At 48.3% G+C, this 25,288-nt stretch overlaps 1 protein-coding gene across 1 annotated transcript in view; it reads left to right on the forward strand.

Moving 5' to 3' along the window:
* The first annotated feature begins 1,420 nt into the window (after positions 1–1,420).
* Positions 1,421–25,288, forward strand: part of RFTN1 (raftlin, lipid raft linker 1) — a 196,652-nt gene continuing 172,784 nt past the window's right edge. The window contains exons 1-2 of the mRNA XM_024747830.1: positions 1,421–1,692; positions 18,373–18,525. Coding sequence (XP_024603598.1) covers positions 18,381–18,525 — 145 coding nt within the window. The 5' untranslated portion in view covers positions 1,421–1,692; positions 18,373–18,380. The remainder of the gene's footprint in view (positions 1,693–18,372; positions 18,526–25,288) is intronic.

Genomic DNA, 25,288 nt, shown 5'->3' on the forward strand with positions numbered 1-25,288 from the left:
CCCCCCCACTTGTCTCCACATAATACTGTTTGCATCTGGACTTGGGCTGTCACCTGATCTTGTTATTTTCTCCCAGATGGCAAGCCAAGCAGAGGAGAGAGTGGGGGAGATTGGAGGCGGTGGTGTTGAGTGATACCAGTGAGTGGTGGGGTGGAAAGGGAAAGGGGCAAAAAACAAAAACAAAAACAAAATGGTAGTGGGGGGAGGGGGGAGGAACACAGAACTGGGATGGCTCCAGAACCAGCAAACAAGGAAGAAAATCTCTGAGAAACTGTGGTTACAGGAATTCCTGCAAACAAAATAGTGCCTCCTTACCCCCTGGGGGTGGTTATTAGTACCGGAAGGACATCATTAAAACACTGCTGGGGCCTACACCAGCCCTCCATCCTGTGGGCTCCAATGCTTAAAGCCCCCTCTTTGGCCAGCCAGAAAATGTAGATAATTAGATTATGTCAGTTGTCTTACTGCAGTCCCCTAATAATAATAGTAATGATAATAATAATATCAACAACAACCGGATAATAGCTAAGTTATAGAGTGCTTTCCTAAACACTTTACTTATAAAACCCACCAGAAAAAAGTGCTACTTAACAGAGAAGGAAATAGGAACAGAGCCGTTAAGTCACTTACCGAAATCACACAGAAGGTAGATATGGATGAGGGCCTGAGGCCCACCCTGATGATTTGGCTCTAGGGTTCCCGCTATTAACCCTTACACTGTGATTGTGCTTTGTTTAAAAAGGTCCAGGAAGAAAGACTTTTACAATGGGCTCACTGCCTCCTATTTTCCCGTCACTAACAAAGCCCTGGCTTGGTTTTCATTTATAGAATTGTCTCCTTGGCCGGCCTAAAGCTGCAGGCCAAGATGGTTCCCCAGATCTTCTCAAACCTTCTGGGCGCCTGAAGTAGGTGGGCTAGGGTGTAGCATGAGGACTGTGGCATTGTCCCGCTCCTTAAGCATTGACTCCCAAGCAATAACGTAGAGCCTGGGGATGGCCCCACCTGTGGAATGGGGAGGAGGAATGGTCCACTGTTACTGGTCCTTCCCCGCCCACTCCCAGCCATCAGCGCCCTAGTGGCAGTCACCCTCCTGCACCCAAGTCCAAATTTTGAGGGCTCCGAGTCCCCCACGCGCGCTTCTGACGCACGCAACCTTGGTTACAAGGGGTCGAGAGGGTGGGCGGGGGAGCCACGGACCTCTGCGCCGTGGAGCGACGAGGGTCACTGGCTGGGGGGAAGCCGTGGGCAGCGCGCAGGTTGCCGGCCGCCTGCAGGCGGCGGCGCGGGGCGCGGGGCGCGGAGGGGGCGCGGGGCGGGCCAGCTGCTCCCGCGGCGGCTCCCCCGAAGACGCAGCGCAGCATATTTTGCACATGAGTTCAGAGGAAGAGGAAGTGTAGCCGGCGGACGCGCGGCGGCGACGGGGGCGCGTCGGGGCTGGAGCCGGAGCGCGCCGGGCTCAGGGCGCAGCGAGCGGGAGCGCGGCGGCCGCGGGCTCCGCTGAGGGACAGACGCACGGATCGCAGGAGGGGCAGACACACGAGCACGCCGCACCGCCTGCCCCGTCCCCACCCCCTGGCGCCCACGCCTTCCCCGCGCCGCCTCCTCTATATGGCACAAACTTTCCTCCCGGGACGGAACACGCTGTCTCCGGGAGCCCGCGCCCGCGCCTTCTCCTCGGCTTAGTCCAGAACGGTAGGTGGGCGCCTGAAGGATTCGGGATGGAGGCGGGCGCAGGCGGGGCGGGAACCCGGCGGGCAGGGGGAGCCTGGCGGGGCGCCTCCCTTCAGGTTGCCGAGGCTGGCCGTGCTTCCCAGGCGCCGGGGCTGCCAGAGGGCCATCCCCGTCCCTTGCACCCCGGCCCGGATTGGATGGGGTCGGGGACAGGATCCATGGGACGCAGCTGTCTTGGGCCAACTTTTTTATGGGAAAAAAAAAAAAAAATCATCCCTGGCGAGCCATGGGGAGAGGCACCCCAGAGCAGTCTGTTGAGGGTCGTGGGCTCCGCATGCTCCGGGCGCCTAGGAAGGAAGCAGAGGGGAAGCTTCGAGGCTACAGGTGGGTGTAGGACACTGATGCAGGGGGTCCTCGGCAAAGATCAGGCGGGAGCTGGCCCAGGAATCCAGGTTCAGGAGGGCGCGAGGCCGGGGTGGGCTGGGGTGGAGGCGGCTCCCGCTGCCCTGCGTGCGCCCCGGGAGGTGCGTTTGTTCCCGGGGCAGCGGTGTTGGACGGGCGGGAGCAGACGTGCCGCGCGTTCAGAGGAAGCGCCGCGGACAAGGGAGGCTCAGAGCCTCGGGGCGCGGGAAGTCCCCGTCACTGAAAACGGGTATCTCCCCTTCTGTAAAGGGGGTTTCTTCCCTCGTCCTCACCATTTTCCTAGGCCCAAGGGACGCCAGGATGGACCTGGGTGAGGGCGGGGTGGTGGCGGCGTTTATTTCAGGAAGCCCCGTTGTCAGGCATGCACACCCCCCTCCTGCGCCAGGGCTCATGCCCTTCACCTAGACTGCCGCTGTCTTTGGCAGCGAGAACCGCGTGGAGGCCAAGGTGCAGTAACCCAGGCGCCCTGCCTCCCTGGTGCTTGCACCTGGCTGCCCTGTGTCGTTGTGGGTGGTCCCCAGGGACGCTGGGTGGTGTCAGTGAGTTTGTTAGGGGGTTTAAGAACAAAAAAAGTATTTAAAAAAAAAAAAAAAGTCTGGCACCAGTTCCTATGTTTGAGTGACTGCCCTGGTCTCCAGCAACCTGGTTTCCTTCTTGTAATTGGTACAGCTGTTTTCAGATGGTGGGCGCAGTCAGGCGAGGCGTCTTCCAACCCCTGCCATCGTGTGTCATCTCAGGATAAGTGAGGCCCTGCCAGGAAGGAAGGCAGGTGTAATGTGAGCCACCTCTGGGCCCGCGTGTAGGGCTTGCTCTGCACCCCACGTGTCCCTGGCCACAGGGATTCCTAATTTGTACCTCTGAAGAGCTGAATTCCCTACCAAGTTCAAGTGACCCCAGATGTCACCAAACCCCACAGAGGGGTTAAGCAACAAGCTGTTTGGGGCTCTTTGGTGCGTGTGCGTGCTAACCTCAGTGAAATCACTTTAACCTCAGAGGGAGTTCTGCATCCTCTTTTGCCTTAAGTGGGGTTTCTGGCCTGACAGCTGTGAGGACACCCCTCTGACTGCATTTGTATAGCAAGTCGCTGGGTCGCTTTTTCTTTGTTTGTCTTTTGGCTGCATGGACGTGGGACAAATGGAAGAGAGGTGTTGTACCGTTAGCTAATAGATTTGGTGCAGGAACTGAAAGAGAATTAATTGGGAGTACGAGTCAGTGAGTTCTTTTTCTCCCTCTTGAGCAGGAATTTTTGGCCTCCATTCAAATAATTGCTTTGTCTGTAGGGAAACAGGCAGAAAATCTTTGGCATGAGTGATGTGAGTTCCTGTAAAGCTACTTGTGTTCTTCCAGTCTTAACTTTTCAGCAGAATCGAAATTATGTGGGCCCATGGCTTGGTGGGCATGAGTGTCTTGCTAAATTTCTAAGTTGGTAGGCTAGGGAGAGGGCCCTGTGACTCTTTACCCCACCCACCTCCTTTTAAAAAATATAGAAAAGTTAGGGCTTCCCTGGTGACGCAGTGGTTGAGAGTCCGCCTGCTGATGCAGGGGACACGGGTTCGTGCCCCGGTCCGGGAAGATCCCACATGCCGCGGAGCAGCTGGGCCCGTGAGCCATGGCCGCTGAGCCTGCGCATCCGGAGGGAGAGGCCACAACAGTGAGAGGCCTGCGTACCGGAAAAAATACTCGTATCTAGAGTCTATAATTTTACAATATTGGCTTTATTACATATCCGTCCATCTAGTCATCCTTCTATCCATCCATCAGCAACTTATTGTTTTATGCATTTTAAATTAAATGACAGACATTGGTACAGGTCACGTCTAAACGTTTCAGCACACATTTCATTATTTAGAGTTCAACATATGTTCATGATTTTCTTAAGGTAAAATTTATACATATGGTGAATTTTTACATACATACAAATCTCCTTATAGTGAAATGCACAGACCTTGAGGGTAACATTTGCATAATGTTTCGACAGACGCCTACACCTGTGTAACCCTCATCTCTATCAAGTAATGTTGCCATCACCCCCAGAAAGTTCCTTCATCCCCATTCCCAGTCAGTCCCTGCCCTCACCCTTTGTTTGTCACTCAAAGTTAGTTTAGCCTGGTCCTGAACTTCATGTAAGTGGAATTCCACTTACAGTATTTATTCTACTTTACAGTATTGTGTAAAGCTTCTTTCAGTCAGCATGTTTTTGAGGTTCACCCATGTTTTATGTACCAGTAATTCGGTCTTTTTTACTGCTGAGTTATAGTCTGGTATCTATTTATAATGCAGTTTGTTTATGTATTCCCTTGTTGATGGACACATGAGTTATTTCCAGGTTTGGGGGGTATTGTGAATGGAGCTGCTGTGAATATTTGTATACAAGTCTTCCTAGGGACATACGTTGTCATGTCTTGTGGGTAAATGGAGTGGGATTGCTGGGTCATAAAAGAGATGTATGTGAACCTTATAAGAGGCTGCCCGACCTTCTCCCAACATGGTTATACCATTTTACACTCCCGCCAGCAAAGAATACAAATGTGAGATTCCAGATGCAACAACTCATCTTCCTAGCCCAACGTCAAGACCGTGGTAGACCAGTGTTCTTCTGGGGCCAGAGGGAGCCAGCAATTGGAACATCTGAGACAGTCTGGACCATGTTGTTCATAGCTGGAGGAGCTGAGAGAAATCCCTGACTCTGCCAGTAAATGGGTTTACTCTTAAATTATTGCAGACAGTCAGACAAATATTTTATTTTTAGAGATCTTCAGAGAAGGGAATTCCATAGGGGAACGTCCCCTTGGTTGTGAAAGAAGATCGACTGCTTTCGATATAAAGAAAAATAAACCCCAAACCCCAAAGAATTCCACTAAACTTCTGCTTCGAAACTCCTGGGGGATTTCTGGCGTAGTGGTCTGGTTGCTGTGAATCTGGTGGAGATTCCCGTTGGATTTCACCGGCTGAGGCAGCTGGCTGTTGAAAGCGGTTGTGTTTGCATCGTGAGACAGGTCAGATTTGGCTTTTTGAAGGCTGCGAGAACAGCTTTCCTGTTAAACTGATGTGTCCTGTCAGTGAGAAACATGGCCTGTCAACACCCCTCTTATTGTCCTGGCTGAGAAAATGGGCCGTTCCCTCTCAGGTCCCCTTGCACCTTCGTCCCCGTCTGTGGGCCTGTAGCCAAACCTGGTCTTGGCTGATATAGGAAGTAGGAATGGAGCCTCCTGCTTATGTGAGACCCAGGATGAAGCTTTGACATCTCGCCGAGGTGTCTCATTGAGGTCAGCTGACAAGTGGTACAGAGTCTTAAGACATTGGACTATGTTTGGGGACTGTTCCCTTCATCCGCCAGCCTAGTACATTGCCTGCCGCAGGGTAGAGGCACAGAATAATTCTCATGGTACCCATCTGGGTGACTGCCTGTCTGAAGGTTGCCAGGGACGGCCCAGATGTCAGGACCCCAAGACGTATTTTACTAGAGGCCACTTTACTATAGCCCGTGAAACAGGTTCAAAGTGTTAGGAAAACTTTGCCAACTGTAAACTTCCATTCTAGTAGCACCGTTTTTATTTTATTACAGATTTTACTATCGCTGTTGACAAAATTATCATTATAGCCACCCCTTGCCAGGCGCCCATTCTTTGCCAGCCACGGTTAGGCTCGTTACGTGCGTGCTCTGAATCTAATCCTCGTGAGAGGCAAATACTATTATTATCTGCACTTTGGCCTTGAGGAAACTGAAGCTTAGGGAGTTAGGGAACTTGCCCCAAGTTCACATTTTCATGTTTCCTGGACATTAAGGGAAGAGGCTGTGACCTTCTGGTTTCGCAAATGCAGATTCCATCTGCAAGCACAGATTTCCAAATACACGAAGCTGTTGGAGAAGAGAAATGTAAGCTGGATGGGGGATGGAAGTTGGAACAAATGACACACTGGAATCCCTTTCTGAAGTCTTTTGCCTTTTTCTTTTTGTTTCAGGCTTTCTGAGATTTGGGGCACCTGGAGCCTGGGTAGAGGTGCTAATTTTGGTGACAATTTAAGATATTATTGGTTGTGATGATTGCAATTCTATCGTAGGGAAAGAAAGACGTTGCCAGCTGTTTGGTTTGAGTGTCTGTCAGCTCACTTGTGGCTGAGCTGTCCACTACAGTAGCCACTGGCTACATGTGGCTATTTACATTTAAATGTCAATGAATTAAAAGGAAATAAAATTTAAAATGCAGTTCCAGTCTCACCGGCCACCTTTCAAGAGCCCTAGAGCCACATGTGGTTATTGGCGAGCAAATTGGACAGAGCAGATGTATTTTCATCCTCGTTGAAAGTTCTGTTTGATGGGGCTACTCTATACTAAGCATTTCTCTTTTGTCCTTCAGTTTAAGAATTGGCCACACTCTTGGCTAAAGCTTAGGCTGTTTTTCACTGACAAAGAGATAAATTTAGCCAGACATTTCTTTTATGTTTATAAAAAGGTTTGTGTGTGTGTGTGATCCTTCCTCCCATTCACATTCAGTTTTTGACATAAATTTGAGTTTCCCTTTTCTCTTGGGCCCCCAAAGGGGCTCTCGTTATTATCGTTGTGTATTTTACCAAGATGCGTTCTCTGAAAAGATCGGTACAGCGGGCAAGCGATGGCCACTGCTTGAGGCCCTGTTAATTTCCTTGCTCTCCAAAGAATTCAGTTCAGCTTTTAAATATGCATTTGTGCGACTTACTCCCTACCTGGGCTGAATTCAGGAAGAAAAAGCGCTCTCAGCGGGGCCAGAACCAAAGAGCTAGAAAATCAGGTCACATTCTATGTGTGATGGCTACCTGCCAAGACTGAGGTGGAGCAGGCATCCTTTGGGGTACCTGGGGGCTTCGTTAGGGAGTTTTCCTGGGTCGGGCCTGCCCCTGTGGTGTCGGGAGCAGCGGAGGGGCCGCAGCGTCGTGTCTGATGGTGCAGGATGGTGACGGAGGGACGTCCCCTTTAGGGGGTGTCCACTACTCAGGCTCGGTTCAAAGGAGAGGGGCACCAGCCCACGGGGGTCAGTGGGGAACCCAGAGCCCGCAGAGCTGGGAAGTCAACATCAGCTATGTTTGCTCAGCTTGTTTGATGCTCACCAACTCTCGTGCTACTTTATGAAGCTGTATTGGATGTTTCCACACTTTTTCAACCAGGAAGCCAGCTGTACTTCACTGACAGCGTTCTTTGGCTTTTAAAACGAAACTGTCCCATTGTGTTGTTCCATAGGCAGAGCCCCTGGATGGTCAGCATTTATTCTTTGCAAAGGATTATCAGCTTCCATGTGTGTGTGTGTGTTTGTGTTGTGTGTGTGTGTGTTTGTGTGTTGGAAGTCCCAGATTAGTATTTCACCCCGAGGAAATACTTCTGAGGAACCTTCAAGTTTTATGGAATAACTCCCAAATTACTAAGATTTGGAGAAATTTTTGTAATAGACCTTATCCATTAAAGTCAGATGAGAAGAGATTAGGTTAATCACAGACTCTGGTTAATGGAACGTGACCATATCGTGTATTACAAGATTTTGGAAATGCAGAGTACGAGAAATCAGACTGTTCATTTAAACACTTCTTTAATTTAGAGAGGTCTCTGGGGATTTTTCCAGTGTCTTGGGACACTTTATAAGCACCCTTTCGGTGTGGTGTAATTATGGCAGGTTAACAGGGATCTTTGTCATGGATAACAAGTAGTACTAGTAATAGTACTAATAATGGTTAACATTTAGACAGCCATTTCTAGGTGCCTGAGCTCTTCTAAGCCCTGTTAAATTAACTTATTTAGTCCTCACCCTGCAAGTGGATTCTGCGTTCATCCCGATTTTATAGTTGAGAACCCTGAGGTTAAGTGGCTCCCTTGACGTCACTCGGCTAGGAAGTAGGGACCCTCGAACTTTAACCAGGCACTCTGGCTCCAGAGCGTCACCAGCCCCTGTGCTGTGCTTTTAAAATGGCGAACTTGAGAGCAACAGGCAAATATTCCAAAGGCCCTTCCCATCCTTTTCCGGATAATAGGCACCCTTCCTTCTCCGGAAGTCTGTTGACGGAGTAGGTGTTACTGTGCATCTCTTGGGGCAGGGCATTGGGGTAGTTGCTGTTGAGGATGAAGATGTAACTGCCTTCCAGGAGTTTGCTGTCCCATGGGAAGATGGGGTGGTACCCAAAGCTCCAGAGCTCTCTCCCTTGAGCTGTGGACTGGTCCATCCGGCTGCCCACCCCACCTCCCCTTGGTTGGAGTTAACGCATCCAGGACAAATTCCGGTCTGCTCTGGCCCAACTGCTCCTTTCATGGCGTGCCTGTCTTGGGAGGTGGTCGCTGCAGCTTTACAGGTGCTCGGGCCGCAAACCTGAGAGGGGTCTCGGATGCCCTCTTTTTCTCATGCCCTGTCTCCAAACCACTGAGAAATCTCACTTCCTACCTTCAAAACGTATCCAGAATTTGACCTCTGCTCACACCTCATCACCACCTGGTCTCCCTGTTCCCAGGGTCAGAGTGATCGTGTCTCCCTCGGGGCTCGAAACCCTCTGAGGTCTCCCATCTCACTGGGGACAAAGCCAGCGTCCTGACCACGGCCGCCCAGGCTACCCCACCTCCCCGGGCAGGTCCAGGACCTCCCGGCCTGTTTGCACGTGTGGCCACCTGCCCCCTCATCCCAGCGCTCGCCCTGTCACCTTCTGGGGGAGGCCTTCCCTGATCACGCTGTTTTTTTTTAATGCCCCTCTCTGCCTTACTTGTCTTTACGTGACATACTTTTTTTTTTTTTTTTTTTTTGAGCCCAGCGGCCATGGCTCACGGGCCCAGCCGCTCCGCGGCACGTGGGATCCTCCCGGACCGGGGCACGAACCCGCGTCCCCCGCATCGGCAGGCGGACTCCCAACCACTGCGCCACCAGGGAAGCCCTATGTGACATACTTTTAAACTTGAACTTCATTCATTATTTTTATGTGTCTGCTCCTGAAAGTTAGGTCCACGAGGGCAGGGTTGTTCTTGTTTTGTTTTGTTTTGGTCTTTGTCTCTGTTTCACTTCGGTATCCCCAGCACTTGGAACAGTGCCTGGCACCTACTAAGTGCTCAGTGAAAGAGGGCGTGATGGTTAATTTTATGTATCACATTGGCTACCACGGGGGTACCCAGTTTTTGGTCAAACAGCAGTCTAGGTGTTGCCATGGGGTATTTTTAAAGATGTGATTAACATTTGAATCACCCTGCCTAATATGGGCGGGCCTCATCCAACTAGTCTGAGGACTTAGAAGACTGAGGTCTCCTGAGGAGGAAGGAGTTCTGCCTCCAGATGGGCCTGGGGCTCAGCTCCGCACCATCACGTTTTCCCTGGGCCTTTGGCCTCCTGGCCTGTGCTATAGATTTTGGACTTGCCAGCCTCCAAGTCCAAAGACAAGTCCTTTAAAACAAACCTGCCCCAACTTCTCTCTCTGTAGATATCTACATAAGGACACACATACACACAAGAAACCCAGGAGGAAGAACAGGCTTTTGGGGAAGGGTGTTGTGTTCTCTTTAGGGCATATTCATCCGGAAGTGCCAGGATAGTTCCAGGTGAAGATGTTGGAACGGGTCCGTGGGCGTGTCTGCTGGAGTTGGAGAGCAGTCAGGCTGGGAGGTGAATCTGACAGCTAACGGGGAGATGATGCAGTTATGGAACTTTTTTGAGCCTACGTGCCTCCTTGTATTGGAGGTTCCCAAATTCTGTACTAAGGCACCCCAAGGCACCGCAGCAAGTGGTACTTGCATGTTGGATGCCACCCTCATTACTAGCCCGAGGTAGTTCACAGGATCAACATCAAAGGCCACCACTTCCTTTTGATGATGTCATATCTTTGCAAAGCTGGATTTGGGGTGGTTGCTAAGAAGATCATTGTTGAACAGGAGATGAGGGTGGTGGTGTCCAGTGTGATTCTGAGGTTTGAGAAGTTTCCCGGTGCCAAACGGATGCACACGTCCCAGTAGTAAGTAATTACGGTAATTTAAGGATGCAGGAAAAATTTGTTTTTCAGTTTGTGTAGTCTGTTCTTTCAAAAGGATGCTAAGTTGTTTATACATAATTATCAATTTGTTTGGACCTGACTACTTAATAAATCGAGCTGTGGGTATTGCTTTTAGCCTGGGGGTGCTGTGAACAAACGTATAGGGACACTGGGGGTGCCATGACCCGAAAAGTGTCAGAGCCTTTGCCCTGGGTATTTGTTCTGGGTATAATTATATGTAGTGTGTACAGGATAAGGACCAGGGACAGAAAGACAGGGGACAAAGGGACAGGAATGAGGGCTGCACACCAAAAGTTGTATTTCTACAAAAACAAAAGATGTGAGCAAATAAAATATAAGCATTTGTTGATTCAGGGTAGTGGGTACAGAGATGTCTCATTTTTTTAATCCTTATCCATATGCTTGCGGTGGTTGGTAGTGAAAGTAATCTGAAGAGAGAGGCAGAAGGAGGCTGGAGATAGAAATTTGGGGGTGCACTTGTGTTAGGGACGACAACAGAGAGCCTGGGAAGGGAGGGTATGAGGTCCAGCGAGATTCAGGTGATGCAGGGGTGGAACCAAGGGGGTTAGCAAGACCACGTTCTTCTAGACTGTGGTTCTCAGCCCTGGCTAAGCAGCCTAAGAGAGACCCTGGGCCCCTGCGGCCTGGGTGTTAGGAGATTGGAGAGGGTCAGGAGTGGGAAAAGACAGGGTTTGCTCTGAGGGTGTGGATTCTCAATCCTGGATGTCAGTTAGAATCACTTGTGGGGGTGTCTTAAAAATGATGCTTGGGCCCCACCCCAAATGCCTGGGCATCTGGACATCAAAACAGCTGTCCAGGTGATTCCAGTGTGCAGCCAAGATTGAGAACCACTGCCATGGCTTTCTCAAGCTTTACTGTGATTCAGACTTTGATGAATCGTGTGTGAAAAGGTGGATTCTGATTAAGTAGGTCCGGGTGGGCTGATCCCAGGAGTGCCATTGCTCCTGGTCTGAGGACCACACTTTGAGTAGCAAGTTCTTCTGAGGGGAGGCTGTTTTATTTAAGGGTGGTTGTGATGGAGGCTAGTGGGAGAGCAGAAAGAAAGGTGGTCTGGATCAGTCTCCACCGAGTGTTTTCCTTTGATAATGTAAATACCCCTCGTATTGCCTTATCTCATGCTGTGTAACGTATTACCCCCAAACTTGGCAACTGAAAATAGTAATGAATGTTTATTATCTCGCAGGGCTTCTGTGAGTTAGAGATCCAGAAGCAGCTGAGCTGGGTGGTTCTGACTCAGGGTCTCTCACGAGATTGTGGTCAAGATGCTGGCTAGGCTGAAGGCTGTTCTGGAGCTGAAGGATGCTCCCATTTGAGTGTTGAGTTCATCGTGGCTGTTGGTTGGAGGGCTCAGTTCCCTGCCCTGGGGGCTTCTCCATGGGGTTAATAGAGTGTTCTTACAATATGGCAGCGGGCTTCCCCAGGGACATATCCTACTGACTACACAGGTCAGCCCTGCTCAGTAGAGGAGGGGACCACTGGTGAACGGGAGGATTATTGAGGGATATCTTGCAGGCTGTCGGTACATCTTGTTGTCTTCAACTAGGAAACGTAATGCATATGCAACACAGAAAACTTGAAAATATAGAAACCCATGAAGAGAATGTCTCCCATCACCTCGTGACCCAGAGGAAAGTTCTGTGAATATCTTTATTTAACCTGCCAGTTAAAAAAAATACGTGGATTTTCATATACAGATACACACACAGACACTTAAAAAAAAGTAGCACCATAATATAACCCCCTTTCATACAGATTGTTCTTTTCCTTGGCATTGAATCAGGAATACTTTCAATGGGTCAGTTTTAGTTATCCTTGGGTTTCTGTCTTAGTTTGTAGGATATCAAGATTTGACACCATCCGTACAGCTGATTGGATTTTCAAGTTTTCATTTACATTTCTGGGGGGAGAGAGATGTTCTTATCATGTAAAAACTTCTTAATTTGGATCATCAGTTCCTACTTTGGGTGCCTGAATGATGTAATAAACACACTCGAGTCTTTAAATATAGGATTTGAGTGGAGAAATAAAGAATGAGTTTGCCAGCTGATCCAGCATCATTGCGTATAATTGCCCCATCTCTGGTTGCTTGTCATGAGCTGTTGGCAGTTGTTAAAATTAGCTTTACAGTCTGCCTCAGATTAGTAACAAGTGTGGTAAATGAGGGCTCACTCTTAATGAAACTAATTTGTATTTGAAAATATAACTACATTTATTGCCCCCATTATTTAAATGTGTGCATGCTAGTTGATAGTAAAAATAAACCTTTAAACTGAGGGATTGTTTTTAAACCCCAGCTGAAAAATAATTGTTTAAGGAGGTGATCCTTTTTCTTTCTTTCTTTCTTTTTTTTTTTTTTTTTTTTAGCGCCACCAGGGAAGCCTGGAGGTGATCCTTTTTGAAGTGGTTTTCCAGTGTTTTACGTGCATCTGGGGAAGTACTTCAAAACCAAATTAGAACTACTTTAAAATAAAAATTCAAACATTTCAACATTTAAAATGACATAGAACATCGTGCCCCATGGCTGATCAGCTTTTTCTGGAACCAAGTCTATGGGGATGTGCCCTCTGTTTTATATCACAGCGGTTTTCTCCAAATGCCCTGCACCCCACCCAGACTTCTAGAACAACCAGCCTCACTGTACCACGTGTATTTCTTCATTGTCTTTCTTCTCCTTCACCTGTGATCTCCTAGAGGGTAGGACCTGGTCTTTCCATTTTTGTATTTCCTAATTGAGGGTGTGACTAAAAAGAGGCCATAATAACTGTGCATTTGATGAATGACTGCATGAACTTGGAACTTGAATTCTCTCCCTCATGGAGCTGACAGTTCCTGCATGAAACTGGGCCCACATATACCAAAGACACACCTCTTTCTAGGCTTGATTCAGAAAGAATTCATTTTTCCAGAGTGTCACCAGTTGAGGGATCTTTGCTTCCGGGTCATTTGCAAATGACCTCTCCTTGTAGTGGGTCTCAGAAACCCCCAGTGATGACCTTATTTTCTTCCCCAGTCTGTCTCCAGTCCTAATAATGTTTAGCCAGTTTCTGCTGAAGAACTGTGAGGATACTTTGGCTCTTTTCCCACTGTCTCACCATAGGAGTGGGGAAAGACCTGTGAAGACCCCTTGGATGGTTTTTCTTGGTGCCTTGGTGCTAGAGAGACCCATGCACGTGGGTGCAGGGATGTCTTTTGGAAAGATAAAGACGTAAAAAGAAGAAAAAACCCTCCTGTGTGACTGTCAAATAATCAGAGCTGATCCAACCATCACCTCACACATAAAACAAGTAACCTGGTTTCCATAGGTGTCAATGTGAAGTGACTATAGGAATTTGGAAGGGCAGAGCTATGGGGGTTGGATGGACCATAGGAAAGTACTGAAAAAATGTCATCACACACAGGTGATTTTTAGCAAGTGCCCTTTACAAAAACAGACAATAACGAAAGGAGGAATAGCCATGAATAGCACTGCTGGTCATGATTCCCTCCCAGTGAGCTGATGCCCCAGGGTGAGCAGGGGTGGCCGAGCTAAATCCGTGGAATCTCAGCGGGTCTCACCTTCCACGGTGCCTCTCGCGGGTCAGCATCTGGCCACCCTGAGTGCGTCATTCATTAACAGGAGCCTGTACTTACCGTGTAACCCAGCGATCCCGCCCCGAGGTATTGCCCTAGAGAAATGAAAACTTATGTCCACATCAGAACTTCTATGTGAATGTTTACAGTCACTTTTTTTAGAATCGACCCAAACTGGAAACTCCCCAGATGTCCTTCCAGCATGAGTGGCTGAAGCAGGGCCCTGACTGCAGGCTTGGCCAAGGAGGCAGCTGGCTGTGGTCATTTGGAGCAAACTTGATGTAGAGGTTATCTGTTGTATGATGAATCACGCCAAAACTCAGAGGCCTAAAACAGCAACAGTGGTGTATTTTGCTCAGGAATCTGCCGATGTGGCAGGTCTTGGTGGAAACAGCTCATTTCTGCTCCACGTGGTATCAGTGGCTTGACTGAGCCAGAGGCTCGTCTTCCAAGGCAGCAAGTTGGTGCTGGCTGTGGATTCCTCCATACGTGGGCCTCTCTTCGGGGCTGCTTGAGCTCCCTCATGGCATGGTGGCTGGGTTCCAAGAGCAGGTGTCCCAAGAGTCAGGCAGTGGATGCTCCCAGTTTCTTAAGGCTCAGGTCCAGAAGCTGGCACTGCATCATCTGACACTTTCTATAGCAAGCAGTCACAGAGCCCCGATTCAGGGGAGGTGACATAGGCCCCACCTCTCGATGGCAGGAGTGTCAAAGGATTTGGGGGCCACATTAAAAAACCATCACACTTACCATTTACCTTCTGCCCTACCTTGACCCCCGAGACCCTCCCTGAATGTCTGTGCGGGGCACGTGCAGCTACGCCAGCCCCATCTGCCGGCATCCGGTGAGGCTGTGCCCTTCACTCCTTCCTCCTCCTCCACCTCTCACTGCCCTCCAAGGCCCATATCCAGCCTCTGCCTCAGCTTCTTGTGGGATTCTAATACAACCAGGGTTTGGGAACCTCGCACTGGAAACAGGGAAGTTTACAAAATGTAGATGTAGGGCACTATTATATCTTAGTTTTCCTTCTTTTTTTCTTTTTTTTTTTTTTTTTTTCGCGGTCCGCGGGCCTCTCACTGTTGTGGCCTCTCCCGTTGTGGACGCGCAGGCTCAGCGGCCACGGCTTACGGGCCCAGCCGCTCCGTGGCATGTGGGATCTTCCCGGACCGGGACACGAACCCGTGTCCCCTGCATCGGCAGGCGGACTCTCAACCACTGCGCCACCAGGGAAGCCCCAGTTGTCCTTCTTTTCGTAAGCTAGATTTTGTGACTTGTTTGAGCATAGTAGGGACTGTAACAGACGTTTTTGGAGTGATGTAAAAGTCTTTCCTGTTTTGACAGGGGTGGGGTTGGTGGAAGAATGCAGGAAGGAACTAGAAGGAAAGCAAATGTGCCAGTAGCAAGCAAGGTAGGGCCCTAACACAAACGAGTAAGAGGAACAAAGTCACACTAAGCTTTTGGTGACTGGCAACGGCTTCACCATGATTCCCTTCCCAGAGAGAACTGTGCTTTAGAAGCAGTTGCTTAACCAGGGTTGTATGCCCTAAACTTTGAGACCTAAAGGATTCACTGATATTTCAGTTTTGCACCTGGCTGGTACAGTGTCTGATCACATAGATGATTTCCCAGGGTCTCATTGTGTCCTGTGAGACAAGCACAGTACCCTTTGGAGTGAACTTGGACCTCAGGTTTGGGATAGTCTGATTAAAACCTTAAATTCAAAGTTATGAATTGGGAGTTTTTCTAATACTTCCTGACATGCCTCCCTGCAACCCCAAATTTGTCTGAGACTATCTTACTCATCTTGATAATCCTCTCCTCCTTTTTTTATGCTGTGCAGGAACCTGTCCTTGAGAGAAGAAATTAAATCATACTAAAGTGTTAGTGGCTACCAGGAGCTTGGTTTGTTGCCCGTCCCAGGGAGATATTTGTGGTTTCAAAGGCAATGCTGAGGTAGGGTGTTCTCAAAGGAATGACTCTCTAGTGCTAGAATTTACCTAATAGGATAGCAAGAATGGGAAGATTTTTGAGGAAGGGTTTTTTTTTCTTGGAGGTTCCCAAATGCTCAGTCCTTTGTAGGGAGGAAGACGAGTGAGTGACTGGTAAGCCTTTGAGTTATTTCCAGTTCTGTTCTGGCAGTGATAGTACTTATCTCACTAGGTTACCTGTTCCCCAGTACTTAGGGGCCTCCCTGTCTGCTTCTGCTTTGCCCCAGCGGATGCCAGGCGGTTTGCTTTTTAGCAGTTAAATATGCAGCCTCTGTGCATATCAGCTATTATATCTGCAGAACTGCAGAGTATTTTACAAGTAATCAGTTCATGCAGATTGCACATAAATCATGTCTGCTCTGGCCCTTTGGACACTAATGTTCTCTTATTAAGGCATAAGTAAGCCTCCCTGTTCTCATCCATCCTTCCAGACTTTTTTTAATTACTGCAAATATAGCCTGGTTGTCGCTTCGTCAGCCTGTTCCCTCCCTCCCCGGCCTCGTTGCTTTTGTGCCGTTCATCTAGTTTTTTTGGAGCTGGCCAAGTTGCCGTAGGAAGCTGGGTACCTTGTGAATGGATTGAGCCAACGGAAATTCTTATCTCAAAAAGGAAGTGGCCACCACGTTTCTGTTTGTGATATTCTTGACCAGTTAATATATTTGTGAAATATGTTCTGATGGCAGCACCGATGCCCCAGAGAGGAGGGAACTGAGCCAGGCTCAGTCACAAAAGGGAAAATATCTCCCGCTGAAGTCTGGGGAGTGGATAAAAAGTCGTTTCATGAATGTCATTCTGCCTAAATAAACAGAGAACATTCATTGTTTTTAATCCCCTGGAAGCTCAGCCCACCCTCGTATGCACATCGTATTAACATTTCTCCGTTTTCTTTCCAAACCGCAGCCACGGATCTTTGCTCCGATACACGTGGATTCTGCTTCCAATTTCTGCCGCCCTGCTCTTAGTGTTCAGCCAGTTTTCATTTTGGGCTCAAATGACTCTGAGTCTGGAAGAACCGCTCTGTTCCTGTGGTTTGGTCTAAAACGGAATAAACAGGGACTTTTTAGACGAGGCCTGTAAAAGTACCACCATCTACTTTGAGAGGTGTTTTTTGAATGTAAAATCCTGTCTAAATAATTACTGTTGAGGGTAGAAAGGACTTTGGAAATTGTAACAACTTATTATCGCCTCTTAGAAACCACGGTGGAGCGACATCTCTCTTATTTTTTTTTTCAAATGGGTTGACACCATGATGCACTTGTATTGCTTTTCAGATCCCATTTTTAAATCATGTATACAGAGTATAGGGGAACTGAGACACTCTGAGGTGTTATTTTCCTCAGATGGGGAGAAAAATGATATAAAACAGTATTTTTTTTTAACATCCTTTTTGGAGTATAATTGCTTTACAATGGTGTGTTAGTTTCTGGTTTATAACAAAGTGAATCAGCTATACGTATACATATATCCCCATATCTCCTCCCTCTTGCATCTCCCTCCCTCCCACCCTCCCTATCCCACCCCTCTAGGTGGTCACAAAGCACCGAGCTGATCTCCCTGTGCTACGCGGCTGCTTCCCACTAGCTATCTACCTTACGTTTGGTAGTGTATATATGTCCATGCCACTCTCTCACTTTGTCCCAGCTTACCCTTCCCCCTCCACGTGTCCTTAAGCCCATTCTCTACGTCTGCGTCTTTATTCCTGTCCTACCCCTAGGTTCTTCAGAACCTTTTTTTTTTTAGATTCCATATATATGTGTTAGCATACAGTATTTATTTTTCTCTTTCTGACTTACTTCACTCTGTATGACAGTCTCTAGGTCCTTCAACCTCACTACAAATAACACAATTTCGTTTCTTTTTATGGCTGAGTAATATTCCATTGTATATAGGTGCCACATCTTCTTTCTCCATTCATCTGTCAGTGGACACTTAGGTTGCTTCCATGTCCTGGTTATTGTAAATAGAGCTGCAGTGAACATTGTGGTACACGACTCTTTTTGAATTATGGTTTTCTCAGGGTATATGCCCAGTAGTGGCATTTTTGGTAGTTCTATTTTTAGTTTTTTAAGGAACCTCCATGCTGTTCTCCATCAATTTACATTCCCACTAACAGTGCAAGAGTGTTCCCTTCTCTCCACACCCTCTCCAGCATTTATTGTTTCTAGATTTTTTGATGATGGCCATTCTGACCGGTGTGAGATGATATCTCATTGTAGTTTTGATTTGCATTTCTCTAATGGTTAATGATGTTGAGCATTCTTTAGTGTGTTTGTTGGCCATCTGTATATCTTCTTTGGAGAAATGTCTGTTTAGGTCTGCGGCCCATTTTTGGATTAGGTTGTTTGTTTTTTTTGATATTGAGCTGCATGAGCTGCTTGTATATTTTGGAGATTAATCCTTTGTCAGTTGCTTCGTTTGCAAATATTTTCTCCCATTCTGAGGGTTGTCTTTTCGTTCTGTAAAACAGTATGTTTTTGGTGTCATTTCAGAATCACAGGCTGGCTGGTAATGGTATCTTATGAGCGAGAGAAAGCAGCCTGAGGGTAGAGCCTCCAGTGTTCAGGTCATGGGTTGAACTGTGCTCTAGATTTCAGCCAGGCTCAAGTCCTTTACGTGTTCTTCAGGGAAATAATGGGGTCGTTTATACTACGGTGTGTAGAAACAACATCTCAGGAGGAAGAAAATCATCCCCCCGTTTTTCTCCTTTTGCTGGCAGCTGCTGAAATGGGTTGCGGATTGAACAAGTTAGAGAAACCTGATGACAAACGGCCTGGAAATATCTATTCGACGTTGAAGAGGCCCCAGGTGGAAACCAAGATAGACGTGTCCTATGAGTACCGCTTCCTGGAGTTCACCACCCTGAGCGCCGGTGAGGACGGGGTTCAGCCCAACCCAGGGGTGGGGGGCTTGACAGGGCTTCGGCCCAATCAGCGCTGGAGGGGCTGCCCAGGACACGCTGGGGGGTGGGGGGCCGGGGGCCGGAGGTGGCGTTGGGAGGTGAACTGCAAAGGGTGGGCCTGTTGAGAAGGGCCTGCGCTCAGAAATCCAGATTTTTAGGTGAAATCTTTCATTGTTTTGAAAGCTAGCAACTAATTTAAATTGTAACAAATTAAAACCAGGTGTGAGCCAAAGAGTACACGTGGGTGGGTTGCATTTGGCCCTGGGCCCGCTTGTTTACAGACTGTTTCACGACAAGACGCGCGGAACAGGACAGTCGCCATCTATCCGCGTGGTCGTCTGCCCATACACCCAGGTCTCCCTGCCCCTTGTCCGCTGGCGTCTTTCAAGACTGCTCGTCCAGCGGGCTTGGCCCTGCCTCGCCCCGCTGTCCCAGTGGCCCCCGGGTGACTGGCTGGTGAGGGTCAGTGTTCTCATCCCGAGCATTTGCTGAGCACCGACTGTATACAGAGAGTTGAGGTGGTGCTGTGGGAAAAGCACACGGCCCGTCCTGGTTTCCAAGACTCGTACACATGGAAAAACTCAGCAGGCTATAACTGTAAGTCGGAAACATGTAAACTATGTTTTCGGAAGAGGAAGAGAACATTCTTCCTTGTGGGAGACCCCTGGAAGCCACGAGCCCAACCCAGGAGCTTCCTAACACAGACATCTTAAGACTAACTTTCTCCCTGGGCTTCTGTGAATATGTTAATCTTCTAGTAAGAGAAGAGAATTCATGGGAAAAGCCCTCCGAGTCGTGGGTTTGAGCCCTGGCTCTGCTGTGGAGCAGCCGGGCCTGCAGTATCCTCATCTGTGAAGTGGGCACACACAGACCAGCTCGCAGGGCAGCACTGAGAATCAGGAGAGGCGACACGTGTTCTGAAGCTCTTAGCACGTCCAGCTCCAGTTGGGTTGCTGGCATCACTACCCCAGCTCCCTCCTCCACCGCTTCTGCCCGACCACCTTCGTGCTGAAGCTCCAGATGCTTTCTGAGCCCCGAGAGGGATGGGCAGCTGGGCGTCTCTGCAGGGGTGGGCCTGGGCACCCCTCGCGCCCCCCAAGCTGAACCCGGCCTCTTCCTCAGCCGGCTGCTTCCTGCTGGCGCCGTTGATGAATATAATGTCACCATTGTCCTAAACAGCCAGACTTGACACCTTAGTCATTGTGACCATGCCTCCCCCTCACCCACAATTTCCATTCTGTCACCCAGGCCTCTTAAAACTACTTCCAGAAATGCTAAGGAGGTAGCTGACGTAACATGGACAAATCTGAACCTAGAAGCATTTGGAGTATTTCGTCATCCAGTATTTGCTCAATGAGTATTTGAGCGCTTTCAGTGTGCGGGGCCTTGTAGGATGGTCAAGGAGAAAACCAGAGCATGTGTAGGAGAAAAGATCCAAAGGAAGTGTATAACGAGATGGTCAGTATTGATTGTTAGGGTGCCGAGATGGTGGGGGAATTCTTTTTCATATTTTTGTGCATTGTGGTTACATTTCTTTCATTACTAAGAGGAGTGATTTGCGCCTTTTGCTTTTCTTAGTAATAATTTCCAGGAATACGTCCCGCCCCCTGCCCCCCACTGATTCATCGCTCATTCCCTGAGCTATTTCCCTGACCTCCTTGTTTGTTTCTCTGCTTACCTGTGCTCCAGTCACAGCACCTACATGGCTTGTTTGGATTGAATTACCTTCTGTTTTCCGATTATAAAGTGGATATATGTTCATCATAAAAAGTTAGGAGGGACTTCCCTGGTGGTCCAGGGGTTAGGACTTCACCCTCCAATGCCAGGGGTGAGGGTTCCATCCCTGGTCAGGGAGCTAAGATCCCACATGCCTCGCAGCCAAAAAACCAAAACATAAAAAAAAAAAAAAAAAAAAGCAATATTGTTACAAATTCAATAAAGACTTAAAAAAAAAAGTTAGGAAAACACTGGAAAAATTCTAGCTTGTCTCCCTGCTTCTCTCCCCTTGTTCCCACCACCCCCAGGTCACATCACTCCTCTGCTTAAAACCCTGCCATGGCTCCCCGACCCTGAGACACCGGCTTCCCTCTGCCTTGGTCTCCCACTGTCCTGCGTGTTCTGCCACTGCGGCCTTGCTGTTTCTCAAATCTCCCAGGCCTCCTCAGGGCCTTTGCACTGCCTGTTCCCTCTGCCTGGAAGTTTTCTCAGATATACCCTGGGTTCAAACCCTTAACCCCCTTCTCTGGGAAACCTCTCTGACTGCCTATTTAAAATTTCACCTCCCCTGACACCCCATCCCTTTCCCCTCTTGATTTTCCTCATAGCGTATCCTGCCATCAACATGCTTTATATTTCGCTTGTTGTTATTCATTTCCTTGTTTGTTGTTTGCCTTCCTTCAGAAGGTGGAATCCCTTCTAATGAGAGCAGGATTGTGTCTATTTTATCCTTTGCTGTGTTGTCGGTGCTTTAAAAAAAAGAAAAAAAAAGAACAGTGCCTGGCACATAATAGATAATCAATAATGTTTGTTGAATGAATCCTCAATGTATATTTTTGTATCCTGCTTTTTTGCATCTTAACATTGTACCGTGAGGCACACACCTCGTGGTTCCATATGTTCTGAAAATATGATTTAATGGCCGCTATATGCTTGAGTCACTCAGGGTGCCGTAATTTATTTAGGGTCCCCTTTTATTGTTTTGTTTTGTTGTGTTTTGTTTTGCTTTTGCGGTATGCGGGCCTCTCACTGTTGTGGCCTCTCCCGTTGCGGAGCACAGGCTCCGGACACGCAGGCTCAGCGGCCATGGCTCACGGGCCCAGCCGCTCCGCGGCACGTGGGATCTTCCCGTACCGGGGCATGAACCCGTGTCCCCTGCATCGGCAGGCGGACTCTCAACCACTGCACCACCAGGGAAGCCCTTTCTGACACTTTTATTCCATCATATATTAAACTCATTTGTGTTTCCTTGAGGGCGGAGACCAAGCCTTTCCCATCTTTCTGTTCATCCTTCTTGTTTATGCTTTCTGGCCGAGAACAGCGTGTCCTAAATAGTTGGCTTCAAAGTCACTGTTACACTTGCTGATGCGGTTCCCTGGCAGCCTGTCAAGTTTCTTTTCCAGAAGTTCTAATGGGATCATTCATTATTGCTCTAGAGTGGAGCCAACATTTGTTAAGAGCCTACTGTGTGCCAGGTCCTGTGATGGGGCATTAGATCCCTGATCTCATTTTTTTAAACTTTTCAACTTTGCCAAAGTATTATTTAAGTGTACCACACTGCACATCTTTAAAATGTTCAAACCCATGAAGCCGTCACCTCATCAAGATGTAGAACGTTTCCATTGCCCCCAAGGTGTCCTCATGCTCCTTTGGAGTCCCTCCTTTTTTCCAACCCTCTGTCCCCAGACAGCCAGTGATCTGCCTTCTATCACTGATTTTATTTTCTAGAATTTTCTATAAATGGAATCATGGTGTGTAGTCATTTGGTCTGGCTTCTTCCACTCAGCTTACTTATTTTGAGATTCATTTATGTTGTTTTGTGTGTCAGTGGCTCATTCCTATTTCGTTGCTGAGTAATATTCTATTGTATGGATTTACCACAGTGTGTTTTTCCATTCACCTGCTGATGGACTTTTGGGTCATCTCCAGTTTGGGGCTATTACAAATTAAGTTGCTACGACCATTCGTCTTTTTGTGGTTTCTTATGTCATCTTATGGCCACAGTAACCCAGTGAGGTGTATGGGGACGCTCATTCCTTTTTTGCAGAAGAGGAAATGGACCCTCAGAGAGGTTAAGTAACCTTTCTAAAGATGCAGTGCTAGGAAGTGATTAGGGTGGAATATGCATATGGATCTCTTGGACATCTGAGCTCTTGTGCCTTGTAAACTGCAAGGTGCCAGAGAAATAGGCATTGACACCAGTCGGAACATTCTTGCTAGAAAACTTGTGTTATAGTGTAGAGACGCATAGGAGTACTCTTCTACAGGGTTTTGGCCATAGGGGATTTTTGAGGAGCACTTGACATGCTTATTTTTCATAGAGAAGGTGGTCATCTGACACTTTAATGAATTTCAAGTTGGGGAAAGGGTGTTGTCCACTTCCACCTGCTGGCCTAGGCAGGAAGGGGACCACGTGCACTTTAAAACAATCAAGGTCAGAGCCAACATTGTTCTATCTGTCCCTTGCTTAGAGCTCAGTGCTTTTGTGGATGATACTGGGACATGCAGCCTCGCTTGTAGGGCTGGCGGAGGCGAAAAGCAGCGGGAGACTCACAAGTGAAGTATGTAAGCTGCCAAAAATCTCAATTCTGGGTGATTCGATTGGATCTTAAATTTTCAATTAACTCTGGTCGCCGAGGGATGAACCTGCCCTTTGATGGGTTTCATCGCAGACGGAGGTCCATAAAGCATCACAATTTCTGCAAAACGGTGCTTCATTATCCCTTTTCTGTGTGTGTTTTGCCAGCTTCTCTGTGCCAGGCCACTCAGAAGCTACCTGTGTCAGCTCTGTGAGAATCCACTGTGTTTATAACATGCTTGGTGCCGGGACAGTTGGCAGTCAGAGACCTGTAGGATGGAGTTAGTGCCCAGGGCGTGATCCTTGCTTGAACTGTCTAGTCCTGCACTGTCTAGTACAGAAGCCACCAGCCACGTGGTTACTGAAATATAATAATTGATTGCCACTGAATAAAATTAAAAATTCATGTCCTCTGTCACCTTGGCCACACTTCAAGTGCTCAGCATGCACATGTGGCTGGTGGCTACCATACTGGACATCGCAGATGGAGGACACGCCCACCATTGCAGAAGGGTCTGTTGGGCAGTGCTGTTCTAGTTGGTTTTCAAGGGAGGATAACACTGTGGCAGGTCTGACTCTGTATCCCTAATGCACATTAATGTACCATGTTATTATGAAAGTTTGCCCTTGGGTTCCTCACGGACTGTAGGATGACAACTCATTGATTTCACAGATATTTATTGAGTGTTGACTGGAGGCACATGTTGTGTCCTGAACACATAAGAGTGAACCAGACAGGTACTCCCCTGTCTTAGTCAGCTGGGCTGCTGTAACAAAATGCTCCAGACTGGTGGGCTTAAACCACAGTTTTTTATTTTTTCATGGATCTGGAGGCTGAAAGTCCAAGATCAGGGGGCCAGCAGGGTTGGGTTCTGGTGAGAGCTCTCTTCCTGGCTTGCAGACGGCTGCCTTCTTGCTGTGTCTTCACGTCCGGAGAGACAGAGAGAGTCCCTTCTCATGTCTCTTCTTATAAGGACATTAGTCTTATTGGAGTAGAGCTGCACCCTTATGACCTCATTTAAACTTAGTTGCTTCCTTACTCAAAATACAGTCACATTTGGGGTTGGGGCTTCAGCAGTTGAATATTGAAGGAACAATTCACTCCATAGCACTGGTCTAGCCCACTGGTCTACGTGGCTTCAGCATCTTACAGATGAAGAACCAAGTGACTGTAGTACTTGAGGCTAGAGTGATAGAGGGGATGTGGTGGAAGGTTCCCTTGTTGGAAGATGTGTATGTCAAGGAAGGTTTGAGATCCGCAGGTGGATTTGGAGTTAGCCAGGCAGGAGAATGAGGCTGGGAGCAGGTGATCTTTTCAGGCAAAGGGGACAACCTATGGGAGGGGACAGAACGTGGAGACAGCATTGCATGTACGGGAAGCTGTAGGTGGTTCAGGTCGGTTGGAGTGTGGCTTTTCAGCGGCCAGATGACTAAAGGTCTTAGGTCTTGGACTGAGGAGACTAGGCTCTCTCAAGAGCCCTGAAGGATTTTAAGGTGGGGCGAGGGTAGGTGACGTGATCAAATTTATGTTCTGGAAAGCTCGCTCTGGGTTTAGAATGAAAAAGAATGGCAGGGATAAAACTGGGGGAGAGGAGAGCATTTGGAAACCATTGCGATCATCAGGCAAGGGGTGAAGGTGGCCTCAGCTGAAGGGGTGGCAGTAGGGATGAGGGAAGTGAGCAGGGGGTGGTCAAGAGAGATCAGGAGGTGATCCCAGAGACTGACTGGCGGGTGAGGGAGTGGGGAGTAGAGGAGGAGGTAGCTCACTGGGCACCTGGATGGCTGGCATGGGGGCCACACGGCTGGATGCTCTGATTCTGCTTTAAAGCAGTTTCTTTTTTTTATGTATATAAATGTATTTATTTATTTATTTAGGCTGTGTTGGGTCTTCACTGCTGTGCATGGGCTTTCTCTAGTTGTGGCGAGCTGGGGCTACTCTTCGTTGCGGTTCGCGGGCTTCGCATCGCGGTGGCTTCTCTTGCTGCGGAGCATGGGCTCTAGGTGCGTGGGCTTCAGTAGTTGTGGCGCGTGAGCTCAGTAGTTGTGGCTTGTGGGCTCTAGAGCGCAGGCTCAGTAGTTGTGGCGCATGGGCTTAGTCGCTCCGCGGAATGTGGGATCTTCCTGGGCCAGGGCTCAAACCCGTGTCCCCTGCATTGGCAGGCGGATTCTTAACCACTGCGCCACCAGGGAAGTCCAAAAAGCATTTTCAAATAATGATCTCACTCGATCATCCAGGTGGCCCTGAGAGCCAAAGCAAAAGCAATTTTTTTCTCTTTCCTTTTTCAGATGAGGAAATTTCCTTGATATGTGGTAGGTAGTAAGTGGGACCAGAATCCAGCGCTTGTACTGCCTTCACACAGCATTTTTCTCCTGCACGTGAAGGAGAGCGCAGACCTCCCGAATGGCATAGCAGTATAAAAAAATAACTTTATTGGGGTA

The sequence above is a fragment of the Neophocaena asiaeorientalis genome, unplaced genomic scaffold (genome assembly GCF_003031525.2).
Source record: "Neophocaena asiaeorientalis asiaeorientalis breed wild unplaced genomic scaffold, Neophocaena_asiaeorientalis_V1.1 scaffold33, whole genome shotgun sequence".
NCBI classification, from domain to species: Eukaryota; Metazoa; Chordata; class Mammalia; order Artiodactyla; family Phocoenidae; genus Neophocaena; species Neophocaena asiaeorientalis.